At 48.5% G+C, this 26,478-nt stretch overlaps 1 protein-coding gene across 1 annotated transcript in view; it reads right to left on the bottom strand.

Annotated features, from left to right (window-relative positions):
• Positions 1-8,874, bottom strand: part of pan3 (poly(A) specific ribonuclease subunit PAN3) — a 178,657-nt gene extending 169,783 nt beyond the window's left edge. Inside the window, exon 1 of the mRNA XM_080197405.1 lies at positions 7,529-8,874. Within this exon, the coding sequence (XP_080053531.1) occupies positions 7,529-7,928 (400 nt within the window). The 5' untranslated portion in view covers positions 7,929-8,874. The remainder of the gene's footprint in view (positions 1-7,528) is intronic.
• Between the last annotated feature and the right edge of the window lie 17,604 nt (positions 8,875-26,478).

The raw sequence follows: 26,478 nt of genomic DNA, 5'->3' as shown, positions 1-26,478 counted from the left end.
GTATCAGCCTAGTAAACCTCCTCTGCACTCCCTCCAAGGCCAAAATATCCTTGCGCAGGTGCGGCGCCCAAAACTGCACACGGTACTCCAGCTGCGGCCTCACCAATGCCCTATACAGCTGCAGCAAGACCTCCCTACTTTTATATTCAATCCCCCTCTTCCTAAACACTTGATACCCCTGGACATTTAGCTCCCAGTCCCTGTCACCTTGCAACCACGTTTCCATAATGGCAACTAGATCATATCCATTTGTGCCGATCTGCGCCATCAGTTCATTCACTTTGTTCCGAATGCTTCGTGCATTCAGGTAAACTGTCTTGATACCAGCCTTTATCTGGACCTTATTTGAAGGAACGCTACTTATCTCTCTCATGCCCCCTACTCCTTTCATTATTGGGACATCCTCAACATTTTCCTGCGCCCGTACCCTCTCCTTTACTTTAGATTTTGTAATTTCTCCCACCCCCTAATTAGTTTAAAGCCCTATCTACAGTCCCAGTTATACGATTCGCCAAGACTCTGGTCCTGGCTCGGTTCAGACTAAGACCATCCCATCTGAACAGGTCCCATCTGCCCCAATACCGGTGCCAATGCCCCATAAATTCAAACCCACTCCTCCCACACCAATCCCTGAGCCACCCATTCATCTCTTTAATCCTATTTACCCTATGCCCATCTGCATGTGGTTCAGGTAGTAATCCAGAGATAACCACCTTGTCGGTCCTGCTTTTTAATTTGATTTCCAGCTTTGCACACTCCCTCTGCAGATCCTTAGTTCCCATTTTGCCTATGTCATTGGCACCCACATGAACCACAACGGCCGGATTCTCACCCTCCCACTCCAGGTTCCTCTGCAGCCCAGATGAGAAATCCTGGACCCAAGCACCAGGCAGACAACACACCCTTCTGTATTCTTTATCCTTGTCACAAAGGACTGTCTCTATGCCCCTAACTACACAATCCCCAATTACCACGCCCGCCCTCCTCCTCCCACCCCGGGTTCCACCCGCCCGCCCTCCTCCTCGGGTCCTCCCCCACCCTACCCTCCTCCCCCTCCTCCCCCACCCTACCCTCCTCCCCCTCCTCCCCCACCCTACCCTCCTCCCCCTCCTCCTCCCCCCCTCCAACCCCCACACTCCCCATGGCCACACTCCCCCCCCACCCCCACCACCCTCCTCCCCCTCCCCACCCACCCTCCTCCCCCTCCCCACCCACCCTCCTCCCCCTCCACCCTCCTCCCCCCAACCCCCTCCCCTCCCCCCCTCCAACCTCCCCCCCAACCCCCTCCTCTCCCCCCCCCACCTCCACCCACCTCCCCAGCCCCCCTCCTCCCCCCACCACCTCCCCCCCCACCTCCCCCACCCCCCCTCCTCCCCCCCCACCTCCTCCTCCCCCCTCCTCCCCCCCCCCACCTCCTCCTCCCCCCCCCCACCTCCTCCTCCCCACCTCCTCCCCCCCTCCTCCCCCCCCACCTCCTCCTCCCCCCCCACCTCCTCCTCCCCACCTCCTCCCCCCCCACCTCCTCCTCCCCCACCTCCTCCCCCCCCACCTCCTCCTCCCCCCCCACCTCCTCCTCCCCCCCACTCCCACTCCTCCCCCTCCTCCCCGCCCTCCCCTCCACCCCCTCTCCACCTCCCCGCCCTCCCCTCCACCCCCTCTCCACCTCCCCCTCCTCCTCCCCCCCACTCCCACTCCTCCCCCTCCTCCCCGCCCTCCCCCTCCTCCTCCCCCCCAACCTCCCCCTCCTCCTCCCCCCCCTCCACCCCCTCCTCCTCCTCCCCCTGCACCTCCCCCTCCTCTCCCCCTCCACCCCCCTCCCCCCCCTCCCCCCTCCCCCTCCTCCTCCCCCTCCCCCTCCTCCACCCCTCCTCCTCCCCCCCCTCCCCCTCCTCCACCCCTCCTCCTCCCCCCCCTCCCCCTCCCCCCCCTCCCCCTCCACCCCTCCTCCTCCCCCCCTCCACCCCTCCTCCTCCCCCCCTCCCCCTCCCCCCCCTCCCCCTCCACCCCTCCTCCTCCCCCCCCTCCCCTCCACCCCTCCTCCTCCCCCCCTCCCCCTCCCCCCCCTCCCCCTCCACCCCTCCTCCTCCCCCCCCTCCCCCTCCACCCCTCCTCCTCCCCCCCTCCCCCTCCACCCCTCCTCCTCCCCCCCTCCTCCCTCCTCCCCACCGCACTACCCCCCCCACCTCCCCCCCCCTCCTCCTCCCCACCGCACTACCCCCCCACCGCACTACCCGCCCCACCTCCCCCCCCTCCGCCCCCCACCGCCCCCCCCTCCACCCCCCCACCGCACTACCCCCCCACCGCCCCCCCCTCCACCCCCCCACCGCACTACCCCCCCACCGCCCCCCCACCGCACTACCCCCCCCACCTCCCCCCCCTCCGCACTACCCCCCCCACCTCCCCCCCCTCCGCACTACCCCCCACCTCCCCCCCCTCCGCACTACCCCCCCACCTCCCCCCCTCCGCACTACCCCCCCCACCTCCCCCCCTCCGCACTACCCCCCCCACCTCCCCCCTCCGCCCCCCCACCGCACTACCCCCCCCCACCTCCCCCCCCTCCGCCCCCCCACCGCACTACCCCCCCCCCACCTCCCCCCCCTCCGCCCCCCCACCGCACTACCCCCCCCCCACCTCCCCCCCCTCCGCCCCCCCACCGCACTACCCCCCCCCACCTCCCCCCACTCCGCCCCCCCACCGCACTACCCCCCCCACCTCCCCCCCCTCCACCCCCCCACCGCACTACCCCCCCCCCCCACCTCCCCCCCTCCACCCCCCCACCTCCCCCCTCCACCCCCCCACCGCACTACCCCCCCCCCCCACCTCCCCCCCTCCACCCCCCCACCGCACTACCCCCCCCCCACCTCCCCCCCCTCCACCCCCTCACCGCACTACCCCCCCCCCCCACCTCCCCCCCACCGCACTACCCCCCCCCACCACCTCCCCCCCCTCCACCCCCCACCGCACTACCCCCCCCCCCCCACCTCCCCCCCTCCACCCCCCCACCGCACTACCCCCCCCCACCTCCCCCCCCTCCACCCCCCCACCGCACTACCCCCCCCCCACCTCCCCCCCTCCACCCCCCCACCGCACTACCCCCCCACCTCCCCCCCTCCACCCCCCCACCGCACTACCCCCCCCCACCTCCCCCCCTCCACTCCCCCGCCGCATTACCCCCCCTCCACCCCCCCCACCGCACTACCCCCCCCTCCACCCCCCCCACCGCACTACCCCCCCTCCACCCCCCCCACCGCACTACCCCCCCTCCACCCCCCCCACCGCACTACCCCCGCCTCCACCCCCCCCACCGCACTACCCCCGCCTCCACCCCCCCCACCGCACTCCCCCCCCCACCTCCCCCCCCTCCACCCCCCCACAGCACTACCCCCCCACCTCCCCCCCCTCCACCCCCCCACAGCACTACCCCCCCACCTCCCCCCCCTCCACCCCCCCACCCCCCCACCGCACTACCCCCCCCACCTCCCCCCCCTCCACCCCCCACCCCCCCACCGCACTACCCCCCCCCACCTCCCCCCCCTCCGCCCCCCCACCGCACTACCCCCCCCACCACCTCCCCCCCTCCGCCCCCCCACCGCACTACCCCCCCCCCCCACCTCCCCCCCCTCCGCCCCCCCACCGCACTACCCCCCCCACCTCCCCCCCTCCACTCCCCCACCGCATTACCCCCCCTCCACCCCCCCACCGCACTACCCCCCCCCACCTCCCCCCCTCCACCCCCCCCACCGCACTACCCCCCCTCCACCCCCCCCACCGCACTACCCCCCTCCACCCCCCCCACCGCACTACCCCCCCTCCACCCCCCCCACCGCACTACCCCCCCTCCACCCCCCCCACCGCACTACCCCCCCTCCACCCCCCCCACCGCACTACCCCCCCTCCACCCCCCCCACCGCACTACCCCCCCTCCACCCCCCCCACCGCACTACCCCCCCTCCACCCCCCCACCGCACTACCCCCCCTCCACCCCCCCACCGCACTACCCCCCCCTCCACCCCCCCCACCGCACTACCCCCCCCTCCACCCCCCCCACCGCACTACCCCCCCCTCCACCCCCCCACCGCACTACCCCCCCCACCTCCCCCCCTCCACCCCCCCACCGCACTACCCCCCCTCCACCCCCCCACCGCACTACCCCCCTCCACCCCCCCACCGCACTACCCCCCCCTCCACCCCCCCCACCGCACTACCCCCCCTCCACCCCCCCCACCGCACTACCCCCCCTCCACCCCCCCCACCGCACTACCCCCCCTCCACACCACACTACCCCCCCCTCCACCCCCCCCTCCACCACACTACCCCCCCCTCCACCCCCCCTCCACACCACACTACCCCCCCTCCACCCCCCCTCCACACCACACTACCCCCCCCTCCACCCCCCCTCCACACCACACTACCCCCCCCTCCACCCCCCTCCACACCACACTACCCCCCCCTCCACCCCCCCTCCACACCACACTACCCCCCCCTCCACCCCCCCTCCACACACACTACCCCCCCCTCCACCCCCCCTCCACACCACACTACCCCCCCCTCCACCCCCCCTCCACACCACACTACCCCCCCCTCCACCCCCCTCCACACCACACTACCCCCCCCTCCACCCCCCCTCCACACCACACTACCCCCCCCTCCACCCCCCCTCCACACCACACTACCCCCCCCTCCACCCCCCCTCCACACCACACTACCCCCCCCTCCACCCCCCCTCCACACCACACTACCCCCCCCTCCACCCCCCCTCCACACCACACTACCCCCCCCTCCACCCCCCCTCCACACCACACTACCCCCCCCTCCACCCCCCCTCCACACCACACTACCCCCCCCTCCACCCCCCCTCCACACCACACTACCCCCCCCTCCACCCCCCCTCCACACCACACTACCCCCCCTCCACCCCCCCTCCACACCACACTACCCCCCCTCCACCCCCCTCCACACCACACTACCCCCCCCTCCACCCCCCCTCCACACCACAACTACCCCCCCCTCCACCCCCCCTCCACACCACACTACCCCCCCCTCCACCCCCCCTCCACACCACACTACCCCCCCCTCCACCCCCCTCCACACCACACTACCCCCCCCTCCACCCCCCCTCCACACCACACTACCCCCCCCTCCACCCCCCTCCACACCACACTACCCCCCCCTCCACCCCCCCTCCACACCACACTACCCCCCCTCCACCCCCCTCCACACCACACTACCCCCCCCTCCACCCCCCCTCCACACCACACTACCCCCCTCCACCCCCCTCCACACCACACTACCCCCCCCTCCACCCCCCCTCCACACCACACTACCCCCCCCTCCACCCCCCTCCACACCACACTACCCCCCCCTCCACCCCCCCTCCACACCACACTACCCCCCCCTCCACCCCCCCTCCACACCACACTACCCCCCCCTCCACCCCCCCTCCACACCACACTACCCCCCCCTCCACCCCCCCTCCACACCACACTACCCCCCCCTCCACCCCCCCTCCACACCACACTACCCCCCCCTCCACCCCCCCTCCACACCACACTACCCCCCCCTCCACCCCCCCTCCACACCACACTACCCCCCCTCCACCCCCCCTCCACACCACACTACCCCCCCCTCCACCCCCCCTCCACACCACACTACCCCCCCCTCCACCCCCCTCCACACCACACTACCCCCCCCTCCACCCCCCCTCCACACCACACTACCCCCCCCTCCACCCCCCCTCCACACCACACTACCCCCCCCTCCACCCCCCCTCCACACCACACTAACCCCCCCCTCCACCCCCCCTCCACACCACACTACCCCCCCCTCCACCCCCCCTCCACACCACACTACCCCCCCCTCCACCCCCCCTCCACACCACACTACCCCCCCCTCCACCCCCCTCCACACCACACTACCCCCCCCTCCACCCCCCCTCCACACCACACTACCCCCCCCTCCACCTCCACCCCCCCTCCACACCACACTACCCCCCCTCCACCTCCACCCCCCCTCCACACCACACTACCCCCCCTCCACCTCCACCCCCCCTCCACACCACACTACCCCCCTCCACCTCCTCCTCCTCCCCACCACACTCCCCCCCCTCCACCTCCTCCTCTCCCCCACCACACTCCCCCCCTCCACCTCCTCCTCCTCCCCACCACACTCCCCCCCCTCCACCTCCTCCTCCTCCCCACCACACTCCCCCCCCCCACCTCCTCCTCCTCCCCACCACACTCCCCCCCCTCCACCTCCTCCTCCTCCCCACCACACTCCCCCCCCTCCACCTCCTCCTCCTCCCACCACACTCCCCCCCCTCCACCTCCTCCTCCTCCCCACCACACTCCCCCCCCTCCACCTCCTCCTCCTCCCCACCACACTCCCCCCCTCCACCTCCTCCTCCTCCCCACCACACTCCCCCCCTCCACCTCCTCCTCCTCCCCACCACACTCCCCCCCCCACCTTCCTCTCACCTTTGTTCCCTACAATCCCCCCCGACCATTAACTTGATCCCAGCTCATTTTACTTTATTTCTGTGACCAGGTAACGCCCCAAGTTTAAGACTTATCTACGCTTTGTTTCAATTTCACAGAAGCAATTCAATTAATTTAAATATAGTTTATCAAATAACTTCTAAATTCATCCCAGCAGAAAAAAATAAAATTAAGTGTCATAATATGTCAAGAACACTTGAGAGCTGTGGCTGCAAATGGAATAACTTTAAAAAGTTACATTTTCAGATATGTTTACCTTACCTTTCTGAAAGCAGATATCGCCCAAATAATCAGATAAATTAACTAATGAAAAAATTGCCAACCTGATCCAGATTCTAGCCGCCTGTGTACACTGCACACCTCCACTTCCTTTTACAGCACCACTGATGGCTATAATATACATGCAAATATCCCTGTTTCCTGTCCTCAAAACCCATCTCTGATTCGGATTTTGGTGATTTCTACCAATATCTCTCCTTGGTTTAACGTCAATTTGAATCTCGCTTCTGTACAGTACCGAAGGATTATTTTTCGCATTAAAGAAGCTGTGCAAATATAAATTAAAATACTCAAATTTGAAGTCAGATTGAGCAGCCCAGTTCCAGTACTATAACTCATCAATCCCGAAAATAAACAAATGCACGGGTACAATTGTGTGCAGTTACACCCAAAAGCCCTGGGATTTAATTGGCACCTCGGCCTCATCCAGGTCAACAAGATGTGCTCTCAGAAAAAAGTTAAACTTCTCACTATTGAGGTTTCATTTTAAAAAGTGCATGCCATGTCAAACCGCTCTTTTCCAGAATTGGCCTGAGATGATAATAGCACTTTTTTTGTTTTGAGACGTCTACTCTTCCGGGTCCACTTGACAAGCCGTTTCCTTTGTAGGAGTGGGGGGCGCGGGGAGAGAGAAGGGAGGGGAAGGGAAAGTAAAAGCAAATGTATTTGCATCAAGCAAACAGCGTCTCCCCTGAGACGCGGGCACGGTGGGGACTGGTTTTTAATAAACACACCGAAATATATCCAACACTCACTGGTGAGCAACTGCCCGGGCTCTACCAGGCTTCCGAGTTCGCTTTTTTTGGGCCCTCCGTGTGGATATCCTCCACCTCCTCCTCCTCCTCCACTACCACCGCCGCCGCCACCCCCTCCGCCGGCAGCTCCTCCTCCGCCGCCGCCGCCGCCTCCTCCCGGCGCAGCCGCGGCCGGCCCGACTCCCAGTCCCGGGTGGTTGTTATTGACGACAAGACCGAGGCTCGCGGAAGCGGCGCCATTGTTGGGATCCTCGTGCAGGAACTGGCACTCGTCGCCGTAGAAACAGGTCTTGTCCTTGGCATAATAACGGCAGTACTTCACCTTGGAAGAGCCGCCGCCGCCGCCGCTGCCACCACCAACACCGCCACCCGGCAGTGCCCCGCCGCCGCCACCGTTCATGGCCGGCGGAGGAGACGGGAAGAGGCTGGAGAAAGCCACCTTCAACAACAACGGCGGCGGCGGCTCGCCACACGCACGGCCGGGGGGGCAGAGCCGCAGGTCCAGGTCCGGCCTCGCTGCTGCTGCTGCTCCCGCTGCTTCCACAATTCAAATCCGTAAGCCGAGGCCGAGTAGAAGAAGAAGAAGGACAACAACAACATTGGAAGCGGGCAGGCGGGCGGGTGGGTGCGGGAAAGGAAACACCACACACAAACAAAAAACACCGAAAATAATAGATAGGCCCCGCTTGCAGCCGACAACTCGATCAGGGTGAAGAGGGAGGGAGGGGGGAAGGGCGGTTAATCGGGTTAGGCTCAGGCTCCCGAGCGGTGGTGTTTATTTCTGCCGATGGTGGGAGCCGCTCCGACCGCAGCCACAAGTTTTTTTTTCGGCTCCCCCCCTCCTTGTTTTTTTTCGGCTGGAAGCGGCCTCCGCCGAACAGCCAGCTGGCGCCTCAGTGCGCATGCGCAGCCTTGGCGCATTCTGGGCGCCCAAGGAATCAAAACAAATGTAGAGGGAGAGGAGAGGACATTGTGCCCCTGGCTGTCAGCTGCTGCTTCCTTTAAGTGTTCTCCCTCCCTCCACCCACTTCACAAGAGTTGTGTGTGCGCGCCTACTGATTACATTCCTTATCAAGACTGTTTCTTCCCTACCCTGCTTGTCACTTTTTTTAAATATAAAAAAAACAATATGCATGCAGGCAGAGAATGAAGGAGGCAATTCTACTCAAGCTCTTGAAGTTTATTTCCCAAGCAGAAAATGCTGGGAAATCTCATCAGGTCTGACAGCTTCGGTCAACAGAGAATAGAGACAATGTTTGGAGTCCAGATGACCCTTAGAGTATTCTCTCTGCTGTCAGACCAGCTGAGACTTTCCAGCATTTTCTGTTTTCCTCTCAAATTCCAACAGCTGCTGTACTTTGCTTTCATTTAGACACTCATCACCCTCTGAGTGAAACAATTGCTTCTCTGAACCCTTTTGTAACTGTCCCCTCTCACCTTAAACCTATACCCTTTAGTTTTAGACTCCCCTACCTTTGGGAAAAGGTGCTGACTCTCTTCCTTTTTTATGCCTCTCAATCTTTTCTAGACCTCTATAAGTTCACCCCTAAGCCTTCTACAATCCAGGGAAAAAAGTCCCAGTCTATCCAGCCTCCCTTTATAACTCAAGTCATCAAGTCCCAGTCACATCTTTGTAAATCTTTTCTACACTCTTTCTAGTTTAGTAATATTCTTTCTATAATAGGGTGACCAGAACTGTACACAGTATTCCAAGTGTGACCTCACCAATGTCTCGTACAACTTCAACAAGACATCCCAACTCCTGTATTCAATGTTCCGACCAATGAACCCAAGTATGCAAAATATCTTCTTCACCACCCTGTCCACTGTGACTCCACTTTCAAGGAACTATGAACCTGTACTCCTAGATCTCTTTGTTCCATAACTCTCCCCAGTGCCCAACCATTAACTGAGTAAGTCTTGCTCCAATTTGGTCTACCAAAATGCATCACCTCACATTTATCTAAATTAAGCTCCATTTGCCATTCATCAGCCCACTGACACAATTGATCAAGATCCCATTGCAATCTGAGATAACCTTCACTGTCCACTATGCCACCAATCTTAATGTCATCTGCAAACTTACTAACCATGCCTCCTAAGTTCTCATCCAAATCGTTAATATAAATGACAAAAACAGTGGACCCAGCACTGATTCCTGAGGCACACCGCTGGTCACAGGTTTCCAGTTTGAAAAACAACCCTGTACAACCACTTTCTGTCTTCAAGGTAATTTTGTATCCAAAGAAGAATTTGGCACGGCCGATCCATCTAAGTCCATCCTCTTGGGTTGTGAACAAAGAACAACACAGCACGGGAAACAGGCCCTTCGGACCAACAAGCCCGCGCTGCCATTTTAACACTGAGTCCCCTCTCCACCCATGACCCTTGTCTATGCTTATAGTATTCCACATTGAGGGAAGACTAATTTAGGGACGATGCGAGAGGAAATCAAAGCACCTGGAGGAAGCCTACACAGACATGTGGAAAATGACACACAGACGATTACCCAAGACACCCAATTAGACAGGCAAAATACTGCGGATGCTGGAATTTAAACAAAAATGCCGGGAAAAGCTCAGACAACATCCGTGGAGAGAGAATACAGAATCAACGTTTCGATTCAGGTGACCCTTCCATTAGACACAAAACGTTGGCTTTGTTCTCCCTCAGACTGCTGTCAGACTTGATGAGTTTTTCCAGCATTTTCTGTTTTTGTCCCAGTCAAACAATTATATGGAGTATCAGTCAAAGATAACCTCTTGTCTAGTATTTTAAGGGATTGTCCCTTTATTTTGACCATTTGTCAATTATTTTTAGGACAGTTTATGAAAGACTTCCCATTGCCTCTACCTCTTTTTTTTTTGCAAACCTGTGCTCTCCCCTCCCTCCATCCCTACTTTATGGTAACCAGAAACTAACCTCACCTCAGCATTTATGCTCAGTGGCATCCCACAGTCAAAATGTTCTTTATTTTCAATCAGAACAGTTGGTCAAGTAATCATGAGGGATCATGATGGAGTAGATACAGATTGTTCCTGTTAATGGAAGGACGGAGAACCAGAGAACAACAGTTTTAGACAATAATTGGCAAAAGCTGCAATGGTGATATGAGGAAAAACTTTATGCAGCAAATGGTTAGGATCTAGATTGCACTACCTGGAACTACACTGGAGGCAAATTAATTTGTGGCTTTCAAAAGAGAAGAGAAAAAGAATACAAAATTGTGCGGAAATGGCCAGGTAATGGGGCTAGCAGCTGGCAGGAACATCACAGTCTGAATGGCCTCTGCTGATAATCACACTGTATACAACTATTAACTTCAGGACAAAATTCTAATTAGGGCAGGATAATACTTGTAGTTAATGGTTTCAAGCTTAGAAACCAAATACATTATGGCAGATGCTTGCTCAAGGTCTCTGCTCAAGGATAAGTATCAGATTAGCCTTTACGAAATTGAAGGCTGTTCCTCCAGGGCTGAAGAAAGTGACTGGTAGAAAATCATGGTCCAAACTTGAGGCAGATAACCTGATGGGAATGTGGGTTAATTTGGAAATGCAAAAATCAAAAATTTAAAACTTAAACTATGAATGGAATATCGTTGATCCTGCAGCGGTAAGGAGAAATAGAAAATTTACCCAACTTTCAACCTAGGTGCTGTGCGTGCTGGAAAGGGCTATCCAGCTGAATCTTGTTTTCCAGTATTAGTCCATAGCCCTGTAAGTTACAGCACTTCAAGTACATACCCAATTTATTTTAGTGGGATTTTTGGCAGAGTTCTACACCTGTCCCATACTTTATATCCTAAACTCCCTTCTGATCCTTCTGCCAATTGCTTGAAATCTATGCCACTTGGTTATTTATTCTGCAAACAGAAATAGGCTCACCTAGCCATTTTGAGGCAGCACGGTGGCACAGTGGTTAGTACTGCTGCCTCATGGGGACCAGGATTTGATTCTTGGCTTGGGCTACTGTCAGTGTGGAGTCTGCATGTTCTCCCTGCGTCTGCTTGGGCTTCCTCCAGGTGCTCTGATTTCCTCCCACAGTCCAAAGATGTGCAGTTAGGTGGATTGACCATGCTAAATTGACAGTGTCAGGGGACTAGCTAGGGGAAATGTGAGGGGATAGGGTCTGGGAGGAATTGCGGTCAGTGCAGACTTGATGGGCTGAATGGCCTCCTTCTGCACTGTAGGATTTCACGCCCTTCATAACTTTATACACTTCAATTAAATAATTTTCCTCCACCTCTGATGCAAATTAAGCAACCCACTCTTGATCTGAAATGCTAATTTCTTTTCTCTCCCCACAAATGCCGCCAGATCTACTGAGCATTTCCAGTGTTTCCTGTTTTCATTCTATCTTATACAATTATCCTTATAGCTAAAATTCTCACTTCCTTGCAATATCCTCATGAATCTCCTTGTACCCTCTCTAGTGTCATCACATCCTTCCTGTAACATAGTGACCATAACTGTATGCAGTACTCTATAGCTGGGGCCTAGCTAGTGTTTTATCTCATTCTAGCATAACTTCCCCACCTCAGCTAAAAAGGAAAGCACCTATATGCCTTCTTGATACCTTATTTACCACAATCCTATTACCATCAGGGCTACATGCACTTTATAGACCCTCTGTACCGCTACACATTACCAAAGCCTACAATTTATTGTGTTTTCCCTTGTATTATTTGCTCTCCCAACTGCAACACCTCAACTACCCAGCTTGAATTATTTAACACTTTTCTGCCCATTGACCAATTCATTGATAATGTTCTGCAGCCTACAGCTTTCATCCTCACTAGCAATGATACAACAAATTTATTTCATCTGCAACTTCTTAATTACAGTCCCTACATTTAAGTCTAAATTATTGACTCATAACGTCCTGGCTCCCCAGTATCGGATTTGGGACGACCCCTAAGATGCGCTGGGAACTCCTTCTCCGAAGATCCCAAGTAGTTTACCCGACAATTGTCCAAAAGAATTTACATCCTCTGGGCAATTGCGTTGTTGTGGGAACTATCAGATATAATTATTTAAATCGCTAACTTCAAAAGACTCTGACAATTTTACACTCATGGTTACTCCGAAAGAGTTAGAAGCAATAAAAATACATTCGAACTTTGGCGTAACTATTTTAAAGACGCAGACTGAGCCCCGCATGGGACACTCTCCATCTCTCAAGGTATTCCCCACCCGCACAGGATTCACAACCACGCCGCTTGACCTAACCTCCCTCTGACACAAATCGGCCCTAACATCCCCACTGGCCCAACCACCATCTGACCCAAAAGAACCTCCACCAACCTGCAGCCCCCGTCCCCCGTCCAATGTCTAACTTCCTCGATGTCCCTCTCTTGCCGACAGCTGAACCCACCACCTTCCCCCCCCACCGCCCCCCCACGACATCCTATTCACTTACCTTAGAAACTTACCTTCTCCCTGCTCTGTTATTTTCAATGGGACCTTTAAACGCACTTGCTTTATGGCAGCTAATATTGTAAAAGGAGGGATTGTCCTGCTTTACTCCGCTTCTTTTACACTTTGCCGCTGGAGCAGGGGACACAGTTCACTTTGAGTCTCGCCCCGCTTGAGTCAGAAAGGTTGGATGAGAGAGGTGCTTTACATTTTTTTAAGCGTAGGTAAGCGTATGAAGTGGCAATCTGCTGCAGGTTGCCACTCCAAGGAAGTTACAACCCATTGACATACAATTAGCCAGGGGACCCGATATTGAACCCTGCAGAATACTACTGATAGAAGCCTTTTAATCACAAATACTCATTGACCATTAGCCTTTGCTGCCAGCTATTGAGCCAGTTTTGAATCCAATTTGCCACTTACCCTTGGATGTCATTCTGTTATATGTAACCTTGTCAAAGGATTGTTAAAATTCATATAGATAGTATGGAAATGCATTACCATCAGTGACTCTCCTTGCCAAGTTTTCAAAAACCTCAAACATTAGCTAGACATAACCTTCTCTGCACAAGTGCAAGTTGACTGTCCTTGGTTGATCCATGCCTTTCTACATAATTTGTGCTATCTATTGGAACTTTTTCCAACTATTTGCCTACCACCAACGTTTCGCTGACAGACCCAGTTGGGTCGGAGGGAAGTTAAGTCAAGCAGCGTGGTTGTGAACTCTGTGTGGGTGAGTAAAATCAAGGAAAACCCAGGGCTAATTTAAAAATACATGAAGAACAAGAGGAATGCCATGGAAAGAGTAGGGCTTATAAGAGGCAAACTTGTGTGTGGAGGCAGAAGTCAAGGGCATGCATCTTAAATGGAGGGACAATGAATATATTGCAGTTAAACAGCAGTGTGGAATATTAGATGTTATTAAAAAATTAGCATCTTTAAAAATTGATAAATCACTAGCCATGGATGAAATGCATCCTACATTTCTAAGAGGGGCAAAGACAAAAATAACTGAGGTTCTGAATATCATTTCACAATTCTCTCTGGGAACAGGCTGGAGAATGCAAAAACTGCTAATGTTGTACCATGATTTAAAAAGGGAGAAAAGGGTAGATCAAGTACAGACCTATCAGCCAAACATTGGTGATGAGCAAATAGTTGGAAAATATTCTGATAGATAGTATAAATTATGTAGAAAAACATGGGTCAACCAAGGATAGTCAGCATGAACTTAAGAAAAGGTGATGTCTGGTTGATGTTTGAGATTTCTGAAAACTTAACAAGGAGGGTCAGTGATGGTAGTGCATTTCATACAGTCCACGTGGATTTTAGTAACACTTTTGATAGGGTTACTTTAATGAACTCAATAAGGCCCATGAGGTGAGTCTCTTGGAGTATGAACTCCCTGATTAAGATAATGATTGTCTGCCCAATTGGGAAGTCTTACCTGTGTACATAATGAGGAGTGTCTGATCTACTGACACTCTGGATTCTGACTTAATACCAGAAGCAGAGGTAAATTTGTAAATGAAAGGAATATGGGGAAGCAACACAGGCCTCTGAGGAGTTAGAATCAGAGTCAGAGGTTTACAGCATGGAAATTATATTTTTAGTTAAAAAATTTCAGCTACACATGACAGATTGGTATTTCCACATAACTGAAATTCCTCATGCCTGGAATTATTCTTGTGAATCATTCCTGCATTCTCTCCAATGCTTTCACATCCTTTCTCAAATATGATGCTCAAAACTGTACACAATTTTCTAGCTGAGGTTTTATACAACTTCATTATAACTTCCTTGCTTTTGTGCTTGATGCCAGGATCACATGTCATTTATTAACTGCTTTCTCAATCCGCCCTGTTATCTTCAGATTCATTTGCTCCTACACTTCCTTTATTTTACTTTTTTTCTCCTCATTATTTGTACCAAAATAAATCAATTCATACTTCTCAGCGTTAAATTTCATCTGGCACTTTTCTGCCCAAGTCCTCTTGATGTTTATCATTATCCTCCTCACAATTCTTAATTCATCCAAGTTTTGTGTCACTCACAAATTTTGTAATTGTGCCTGTGCATCCAAGTTTAGGTCATTAACAGATACCAGGAAAAGCCTGGGTCCTAACATGCAAACTTCCCTTTCCAACCTTATCCTTCGAGAATCCCACAGTTTTGCTTTCTGGGAACATTTTGTTCTGAATCTTCTCTATCTTCTTGATGATTTCCCAATGTGTTAGAACTTACATCTTGAAGTAGCTTTTTCCAGTCCACTTTTGCCACCAATATTGTGCAGACTATTTAATTTTATTCACATGCTTGTTAAAATCCAAGTACCTCTATATTTGTGTACAGGAAAATATGAAGGACCTTTATTTGTGTATCCCTGCCATTTTAGTCCTAGAGGGATGTGATAAACTTCAGAATTTATATTTATATTTAATTACTTAAAGTTTCTCTAAGTATCATGGCAGCAAAATTCTGGAAATTTGATTGTAGAATAATTCTATCCAATCAGTTGTAGAGAAATGTTTTGGGTGTCAAGACTCGTAATCAATGAAAACAGAAAATAATCAATTGGAAAGAAGAAAACACAGACAATGCTCAATGAACAAGAAGATGCACAAATCTTAATCATTAGATGCAATAGATTCCAGAAATCATTGTTGTAAAACAGTAATGTGACACCTTATAAAATTCACAATCTAAATAAAACAGTCATATGACTAGTTTATGATTTAACCTTGTAGGATTGTACAGGGGCTATCATTAATCCATTAATGGACAAATAATTTTTTGTCCAAAAAAATTGATGATGTTTTAATCAAATTAATATAATTTGGGCAAGACTGCAATTTTCTGGACTTTTTTTTAAACATGTACCCTAAGACTTCAATCTTTTCATGATTAAACTAATTTTGAAATGTATTTCTAAACCTGTTAGCTAGCACATTGAAACTAATAGTGAACCATGTTTTAGGTACATGACCAATTAATGTTGCCAACAACTCAAGTACATAACATTAAAGTAAAACTCAATCGAATTAAGGGGGAAAAAAAGGGCAAAATAAATTAAATGTATTACTGGTGCTTAATCCAAGGAACCTTCTCTTTAAAACTATTTTTTCAATCTTGTTATACCAGATATTTCATATTAGTTTATGATTGTACAAATTTTCACTTGCTTGTACACCAATAAGTAGCTTGCATGGCAAGAGGAAATGATACTTTCATACCACAAGAATAAATTACATTTCTCTGAAATTACTTGAAATGGTTTCAGAGTAAATTTTTCAATCAAATAATTATAACATTTAATTGCTAGCTTATTTCTAACCGGAAATACTGTTTTGATCTAGCACGAATTAACTGCAAAGATGGTTAGCTATAAGCAAAAATATTTAATTCAGTATTTAACTTATATCATTTGAAATTTATTTTAAGAAAAACATAATGGTGAGTCTTGATTAACAATAATTTGTGAATTATAATGTTGAAAGGTGTGTATATGATTGTGTGAATTGAGATATTTTAGATAGCTTATGTACCTCCCGAAATACACTCGTGTTATTTTATATTCAGAGTATAGAGCATACTTTGCACAAGCAAGCACATAGACCAAGCAAAGCTACATTTCTACAACGTACTGACTGTTTAAAAATAAACTGTTGTTTGTACCAGACGGACTACAATACATCATCATTCCCAGCCACGGGACCAATTTTTTTATTTGATTGGATAAGATTCATTTAAAAATGGTTTAATTTGTCATTTATTGTGTATGTCCCCCTAATAAGGAGCACCACTATCTTTTTAATTGGCAATGCCACTGTTAATCATTGTTAATATAAAAAATTAGGCAGATGTTTCCATGGTAACAACTTTATTATAAATTGCCCCTAGGCAATATGGAGCAGCGGGGCATAAGAATCTCTCAGATGTTACACAGCTGACCCTGAATTATGGGTCTTCCATCATTACAATGTTTCCAGCAGTTCAGGAAAATGGCTCACCATCATCTTTTCAGGACAATCAAGAATAATCAAAAAAAAAACCCATCAACATCTACATCATGAAGGCATTTTCCAAAAGCTTGCATGATGCAAAAAAAAAGGAAACACATGAAGTAGATCTGGAATGTTGTGGTCTCTGCATGTTGCTCTTTCACTACACCATTTAGTATGGGCAGGAAAGGTTTTGCATGAAGCGTTCCAAGATATTTAAGCCTCGTCATATACTCCCAGACTGCCTGTAAATGTTGTGTCCTTAACGAGTCCATGTTTCATCTATTCACAGACAGATGTCGCAACCCATATTCCATTATTTGAAGTGTTGTTCTTCAATATCTGACTTCACTTTAATCCCTTTGCTGATCTTTGGCTACCCAGAGTGGAGGAGGATGGAATGTTGGCCGAACTTCTCATAGAACTGTTCCTGATCTTGATCGAGGTGGTTATGCACAAGTTAAACCAAACTAGGCCCATAGGGGTGGTTTTTAGCTTTCTGCCTCTAGTCCATGGATCTTCCGCAACCATGTGGCACTGACAAACAGCACACAGTGTCAGCTGTTATGCTTGAGGTCTTCCATGACCAATGGGCACCAGTGTTCTGGAGTGCATAGTTGACATGATTGGCAACGTTATTATTTAGTTTTTAAATTGTTTTCTTAATGATTTGGGTTTCTATAAATGCTGGGACACTTTTGTTAAATGCTTCAGTTAACAACACTGTGGTGACCACACACACTTATGTGCATTAACTATAGCAGACCTAAGTTGCAGCGTAGAGGACAGCAGACACAAGGGAACAGTTGCAAATTCCCCTCCAAGTCTCTCGTTATTCTGATTTAGAACTATATCAGCATTGCTATATTGTTGCTGGGTCAAAAATTTTGGAAATTCCTCCCCAGTTGCACTCACTGGAAATGTACCTAAACCACAAGGACTAGTGCTTGAAGAATGAAGCTCATCACCACCTTGACAAAGGCAATTAGGGACGGATAATTTCATATCTCAAGAACAAATAAAAAAATGCACTACACCATTTTTAACTATTCAGTGATTATTAGTGTCATAAAAATAAAGTACTTGCATTTGTTTGCAGCTCTTTGCATGGCAAGTTTCTGCAAAATGGAAATGAAATAAATAATCAGTTTTTCTGGGGTTTCTTGGCATTGTTGGTTATGTAATCCAAAAAAAAAGTCATTCAAATAGTGCAACAAGAATTTTTAGATGCACTTGAACCACCAGATGAGGCTTTGGTTTAATGTCTCATCTCTGATAATGCAAAATGCTCAATATTGTTATCCTAAATTATACACTGAAGCCTTGGAGTCAATGCACAATTTCAAATCTGGAAAGGATTCAGAATCATCTAACTCAGACAGCACACTGCAACCACTAGGGTAAATTGACATCTGATTCCACATCCTCTTGATTACACATTCCATGTAACAGAGAAGCTGAACACAGCTCAGGAAATAGACAAAAGGAGGATTACCGATCTGTGTAGCATTTTCATTTTGTTTAAGGAACATCCTCCATGCTCCTTGAGTGAGCAACTAGGTCATATTTCCAGGGGAAAAAATAGACAGGACGTATTTTATATTATGATGAATTTAACACCAGAGATATGATCCTCCAGCTGAATCACAGTGTGCACAAACTGATTTCCTCTCTTGTACTTCATTATGTTTTTGCCCTCCAAATATTTCAAGAGCAATATAATATTTTAAAGCCTATGGGAACAGTTGGGTGGTGTGCTCCCAGTCCTATGGCAATGTCCTAGGGCTGTGATGATTGGTTTACAAAACCACAGCCAATTTCCTTTGTGCCCAGCATGACTCCCATCTCCTGGCTCACCTCTGGAATTCAGCCTTTTTGTGCATGTTTGGAACCAAGTCGCCCTGAAGGAACCCAAACTGAGCATCAGTGAGAGGATAAGGACAAAGCAATTAAGTGATTGAAAACTTGATGTATTAGGGGACCCAGAGTTAATATATATTGGAGAACACACTAGTGATGAGTGAACCAGCCTTGGTGCAGGATGAAGTATGGATGTCAAAATTATGATTGAGCTGAAGGTCAGGGTTGGGAGTTAAAGCAAAAGAGCTGTGGAATTGATGAGTTTGGAGACAATACAAACAATCATTTGGATTGAAGGAGAGACAGGGATCATGCATAAGAAATTGGAAGTCAGTATTTTTGTGATAGAACATGGGGACAGAATACCAGTTCAGGGTTTGAAAGATACAGAAGATACAATAGGTTAACAGTCTGAATCAGCTTGAGGTGGGATCATTCAGAGGATATGCAATATGTGGTGGAACCAAAGACAATGGCATTTTTCCAATGTTTCACAGATGGACTTAGCTAAGCAGAAAATCAATGGTAGTGGACCTGTGCCTGTAATACACCAGGCCAACTGACTCTACTGAAAAGGTAAATGAGACAGACTGTGTAGTGCACAGCCAGTCTTCTAATTCCTGTTCTGCACCTCTACCAAGGCAAGTTTTACTCCCAGCACATCTGAAATCTTTGTCCTAATCCTAACCTGTTTCTACAGTTTTTTCAGATTCATATATCCTCACTCCAAACATTTTGATTTGGTCTGATTTATTATTATTACTACATGTATTAACATACAGTGAAAAGTATTGATTCTTCATGCTATACAACCAAAACATACCATTCATACAGAAGGAAATGAGAGTGCAGAATGTAGTGTTATAGTCATAGCTAGGCTACAGAGAAAGATCAACTTAGTGCAGGGTCAAAAGTCTGACAGCAGCAGGGAAGAAGTAATTCTTCAGTTGGTTGTTATGGGACCTCAGACTTTTGTATCTTTTTCCTGAAGGAAGAAGGTGAAAGAGGGAATGTTCGGTGTGCGTGGGGTCCTTAATTATGCTGGCTGCTTTGCAGAAGCAGTGGGGAGTGTAGACACAATCAGTGGATAGGAGGCTGATTGTTGTGATGGATTGGGCTACATTCATGATCTTTTGTAGTTCCTTGCGGTCTTGGGCAGACCAGGAGCCATACCAAGCTGTGATACAACCAGAAAGAATTTCTCTGATTGGCCTCCCTTATTCATAGCAGCCTTTTGCTACATGGCAAATATCTACAGTTCTCTCCCTAAACATTTTGTAAGGGTACCAATGAGAAACCCAAGGTTTCTATTATGAAGTCAGACTGTAACCAAACAAATTTCAATTTTGTGTTAGTATGCGAATAAGATGTTTCATGCCAGGCATCATTCTACTGGGAAGCTTTTATTAAAGCAAACTTTATTTAACAACACAGTTTAAATATAACAAATGAATTAGCTCAACTTTTAACAATTGAACAACACTTAAACATGACAAGATACAATTCTTAACTGCTAACCTATTACTAAATTCCAATCAAGCAATATTTCTTTTAAAGACTGAAACCCTCCTTTAAAATTAGTTAGCAAAACTCAGATATACTTGTTGTAATTAAGGTTACCAGGTTTGGAGCTTTCAGAAAGTTTTTGGAGAGAGACACAGAGACACTACTATCTTCTGGCAGCCCAAACATCAACTGCTTGTATTTTAAAATGAAAATGAAACTTTTTTTCCTGCAAGTTTAGCTCCTCTCATTAGCCATGTACTCATTCCATGAAAATCAACGAAAGCCTCACAGACCTCTGCATACCTAGTCTAAAATCACAGGAGAACCTAAATAAACAAAAGGCCCAATAACTCTACAAAGTGTTACATTCCTAACTAAAATCAGTTATTATCCTGCATTCTTAGCATCTGCTGCTAATTTCCCAGACAAATTGACTCTTGTAACAAAACACTGTCTTAAAGCAGTTTACAGAAACATAAAATATATCAAAACAGCACATCATCATTACACTCTACACTTTCCTTTTTAAGGACCTACTCTAAACCCACTCCGACCAAAACTTTGACCATGCTCCCTAATCCATCCCTGGCTCAGTGTCTGCTTTCTTTGTAAAATGCCTTAGATTTAATGTTCAGGGTGTCAAATAAATGCCAGTCACTGTTGTGCAACCTTAAATGAGCCAACATTTCCTTCTGCTCAATGTCAACGAAACCAAAAGCATGTTTTCAGTTCATGTAACATGTAGCATGCCACTGGCCCTAATTTCATGCATCGCTTTATTTACCATTTTATGAGGTTTTGCAAGCACACCACACTGCTCATCACAAGCTTCATTGGACAATTAAGTTTTGTTCCACAAGAATGTCCTGCACTATCAATATTCTTCCTTTACCCTGCTGTTAGTTGTTATTTATTTTCTTTTTCCACTTTTTATTTGCTATTTTGTTGAAGTTTACATCATTACTTTTTCATGATCATATTATGTTTTCTCTTTCATATCATTCAATTCATTATGAAGCTAATGATGCTATAGTTATTTTCTTTTCCCACTTCTATATGGTGCACAAGTAGTAACTGAGTTTCCTTTCATAATAACACGTACATTTTTCTGAGTTATGATGAAGATCAACATCCTACATTTAAAATCTGTTTATTAGAATGTTTGTTCAAACAACTGGTTGTCTTTTTTTGTACAGTTTAGCACCACTTCAAAAATCCCTTCTGCAAATCTAGGTTTCTAAGGGGTGATCGTCTGAAAAAAATTTTAAGTCCAGAACGTGCATGGAAACTGGAAAGATTCGGATCCATTTTTTGAATGAGTTCAAATGTTGAATCTTATACACTTTGTGCATGAAAAAAATCCTGAAATCCATTTCTCACCAGTAGGGTGGGGGGGGGGGGCTTAAAACACCTGAAAACTGGCTCTTCACATAAATCTGGGAGCAAAATACTGGGCCAAAGTTCCTTCAGATAACTCTGATCTAGGGATCAGCTCTTCTCTGCACTATGCCCTGTGCTTGAATTTTTTTTTTTGTGTCTCAATGAACAGAGGTGGATGTAGTACACAAGCTGTGGTGAGAACAGAACATTATGATTATAAAGGAGGGAGGAAAGAGTTTCTGTTATAAAAGTGACTTTCGTCACTTCAGAAAGTCCCAAAGAAATTCACATCCAATTAAGTACTTCTGAAGTATAGTCACAATTATGTTGGTTTAGCTCAGTTGGCTGAACAACTGATTAGTGATGTGTGTTGATGCCAAAAGTGTGGGTTCAATTCCTGTACCAGCTGATGTTATTTGTGAAGGCCCTCCCTTCTCAACCTTGCCCCTTGCCTTAAATGTGACGATCCTCAGGTTAAATCACCACTGGTCAGCTCCCACCTTCAAAGGGAAGAGCAATCTATAGTCATTCAGGACTATGGTGACTTTACCTTTATGTATCAGCTAGGACATCGAAGAGAGCTCCTTTGCTTTTATTAGAAAAATCCAGTGTGATCCTTTAACTGAGATGGTAAACGGGGCCTTGGCCTAGTGCCGAAAGAAAGCTCCTCTGACAGTGCAGATCTCCCTTTGGTCCTGCACTGAAATGAATAGATTTTATTCTTGGAGTGGTACTTGAACCCATAGCCTTATGACTTAGAACCATGACTGGCATGTTTACGTCCAAAGCAGCTGCCGAAGGTAAAAACAAACATAATTTCTGCTTGTTACCACAGTTGCAAGTGCAAACCTGTTCAGAATTCAATCTTTGGATCACCCATCTTATCCATTGGGAATTATAACACCAAATTTACAGTGATTGATAGGAACTAAAATAATGGGAGAAATCATACCAGAAAGTGCCAAAGTGTTGTTTCCGGCCGTGTTTGTCTCCAAAGAAACAGGCTGGTTTTCTCTCTAGATCACACTATGCTCTGCCTAAAAAGGGGGTGTGTTTCACGTCATCGTGCAGGGGGAGGGGAGCCTCAACATGCCAGCCTGCAAAACCGGAATGCACTGAGCATCTTTAAAGGGAACCTCATTAATAACAGGAATAAACCTTCCCAGAGCCTACAAGGGCTATAGCCCCCGCTCTGGAATGAAGTCGGCACTTCTCTCCCCCTTTCCTTGATCATCGGCCCTACCCCCTTCATCATCGGCATCCCCTGCTCTTCTGGTCACTCCCATCCACAACCAAATCTGAATGAATTACCCCGCTACTATGAAGCTCCCACTGGAGCCCACCCCTTAACACTGCTTGGTTGACACTGCCAGAGTGGCCTGGGCATGGTGCCAACCAGTACTAAGGGGCAGTGCCAGGCTATGTCCTTCTACCTCAGAACTATACTCACTCTTGTGCCCATGGGGAGACCCCCCACGATAGCTTCTTGTCTAGGTGAGCCTATTGTAAACCACGGCAAAGTGACATCAACCGGCACCCGCTGAGTACCTGGTGAGGGGGTTAAGTCCCAGAGAGAGAGTGTTTGCTAATGACATGTTAATGTATTAAAATTAGCTTTCTGTGGTCCTGCAGCATGTTTCATGCTATTCCACCGGCGACGGGGCTAGCAGATCGGAACTCGGAAATTCACTGGCATGAACTGCGCTTTTCGAATCACACCGGACTTTGAACACAGATGGAGAGCGTGGGCTCAAAATCAACCCTGATAAGTTGATTCAGATCCTAGTTGCTTACATAAAGAAAAGTATATATAATCGAAATGTTGTACCATTATTCCTGTAGTCTTCAATCCTGCTCTAATCCATCCACCTGCTTTTTTAAAAAAAAGCAAAAGACTGCATGCTTTTAATAGGAATCTGACCTGTTGTGCCTTTTTCAAGCTCAACTTTACAATTTGTATATATTCTTTGTTTAAACGAATGCACGGATCAGCAACCTCCAAATGAATGCACCCTTTAAACATTGACTGAATGAGTTTTCAGAGAGTCTAAACAAACACTTTGTTGAATGCTTCACCAGCACAAATGGCATCCAACACTATTGACTGTCATCCAATCACGTGGATCACATTCGTCAATAAAACATGGAGCTCACCCTGATTGGCCTGTTCGAAAAGCTCTCTGATTGGTCAGAATTTTCTGACTATGATTGGTTTGTACTAATAAGCGACTGGGTGCATCGACAACAATCGGAATAATGACTAGCCAATTGCAGCGTGAGAACTCTTGGTGGTGTGTGCTGGTACATGCAGGCAGGCACATGAATGAATGAATGAAAGGCTGTACTCACTCTGGCCCTGCGGTGCTGAAGCTGTGTTGCTGAGCACGTGCGTCGTGTGCAAGCAAGCACATAAGCATTGAACTGAAGCGACAAGCTTGTTCTGAGACTGCTTTGGAAACGGCTGCAAAGGGAAGAATCGAAGAGGAAAATTGAGAATTTCAAGATGAATGGACTGATTCATTCGCATTCATCCCAAGCCTGGCTGGCCTCCCCATGCCTCTCAATCACAATGAGAAATTCGCCAACACCAAGAAATCAAATCCTGAGAGGCATTTCACTAAAAAACACAATGCCTCCGCCGGAAATTATCCAGCTGAAGGAGCCTGATAAAAAACAGTGCGCAAGGCAGATACATCTAGGACAAGTTCACTAAAGTGACCAAATCATGAAAACTACTGCTAGTTTTGTAGCAGCTGGAGAGATTGTGAAACTCGGAAAACTGTAACAGAATGCGTTCGCAAAATCTCAGAGCGGCTGTACAGTGATTTAAAAGTATTTAAAAATAATGATTAAAAATGCGAAGACATGCCTTTATCGGCGAAGGCTGAGAGAGACAGAACAGTGAAAATGACTATTGGTATTACCAAGCAGCAGACTGAGGATATAAATTCAGCTCATTGTGATCTGTGTGTTTAAATATTAATTTCATAAAATGCACATTGAGAAGCTAATTGCATGATGAAAGTCTACAATCCTGCTTGAAAATGAAAACAACAGCATTCTGACCAGATATCGAATAACTCCCCGAAGAAATCCATCAATAATAGACCGGCGCGGACACACTGGGCCGAAGGGTCTCTTCCAGTGCTGAAAAATTCTAAATTGTTTTAAAGAAATAGCAGTTTTCATTTAAGAAAGGAGTTAATGCTAATTAAACGGTCTGTCTGGACGATTTAAATGTTTATTAACATTGTACTTCCAAGAAAGTATCATACAATTAATAACCTCTTTCAAATGTTGTTAATCAAATGTCCTCTTTCACGGATAGTAATACATGTACATTTACGAGCATCAGTAAAATGGCATAGTAATTCATAAATGTGGCTTGTTTTGATTTCAGTTTTATTAATGAACAACATTGCAGCATTTAGACTTTTCTTTCAAATGGCTTCTCTTGTCATTATGGTGACAGACCCCTGATCTAACCTCTTGCATAGTTACGCTCATAATACTGTATGTACCTACGTGCCACTGGCGTCTATTTAGATGCGTGCAGAGCTTTGACTCGTACTGCCAATTCATCTTTGCTTTTTTGGTTGTTAGTTTTTTAACATGTGCAGAGATCCATTTGCTTGAAGTGCTGCATCAAATGTTAACATCTGTTATGCTTCCATTGGGCACTCAGCTGTTTCGTAACATGAAGCAGTTGAAAATGCAAGTTCAAAATATTAACCTAAACTTTAAAATAAAGAAACTTGGTTTTCAAAAGCAGGTGAAAGATGCAAGTCCAGTACAAGTTCGGCATTCACTATAACAACTTAAATGACATGAGATTAACTTTGTGACCTCCTCTAATATCAGCAGAATTCCATTTGAGCAACTTCGCTCCCCGCCTCTACCACCCTGAAACCACTTTCATTGAAACTTCCCCAGTTAACCTGATGTAGTTTGAACCCAGTTTATTTGGATCATTTGCTTTCAGTGCGTTTATTATACATCATGATGGCCGGATAATGGTTTTGTGGCTGGGATGGCACACTCCACTGAAACTGCGTACAAATGCATCAGAGCAGTTTGGATTCAATTGACAAAAATAAAAAGTAAGCATCAGTAAATGTAGCCAATCGTCATAAAAACCTAACTAATCTCCTTTAAGAATAGTAAAACGTTTATTAGTCACACGTAAGCTTACATTAACACTACAATTAAGTTACTGTGAAAATCTCCTAGTCGCCACACTCGGACGCCTGTTCGGGTACACTGAAGAAGAATTTAGCATGGCCAATGTACCTAACAAGCAAGGTGAGGATTGTGGGTGAAAACCGGAGCACCCAGATGAAACCCACGCAGACACGGGGAGAACGTGCAGACTGAACAGAGTGAGCCAAGCTGGGAATCGAACCCGAGTCCCAGGCGCTGTGAGAACAGTGCTGAACCTTCTTACCTAGTCTGGCCGATGTGACTGTGTGTGACCAGGGCTCTTAATTGCCCTTTAAGCTGACCTAGCGGCTGCTTTAAATAACTGCCATAGGTTCAGGGTGAAGACATCATCATCTTCTCAGGGCAGTTAGCGATGGACAGTAAATGCTAGCCTGGCCAATGATGAGTTACAAAAAAATAGTCTTTTTCAAACCGAGTAGTTACTGAGAAGTTCCGTTTAATATAGATTGAAATGCTGTAAAACAAAATTGATAAACAATGTTTGGGCATATCCCATGAAGTCAAATAAACTATTAAATCTTTAATTTATCAGTTAAATCATGATGAAAAGGTTGGCAGAAAATTC

The sequence above is a fragment of the Carcharhinus amblyrhynchos genome, chromosome 10 (genome assembly GCF_965287045.1).
Source record: "Carcharhinus amblyrhynchos chromosome 10, sCarAmb.v2.hapA, whole genome shotgun sequence".
Lineage (NCBI taxonomy): Eukaryota > Metazoa > Chordata > Chondrichthyes > Carcharhiniformes > Carcharhinidae > Carcharhinus > Carcharhinus amblyrhynchos.
This window is presented reverse-complemented; position numbering and strand designations above follow the sequence as displayed.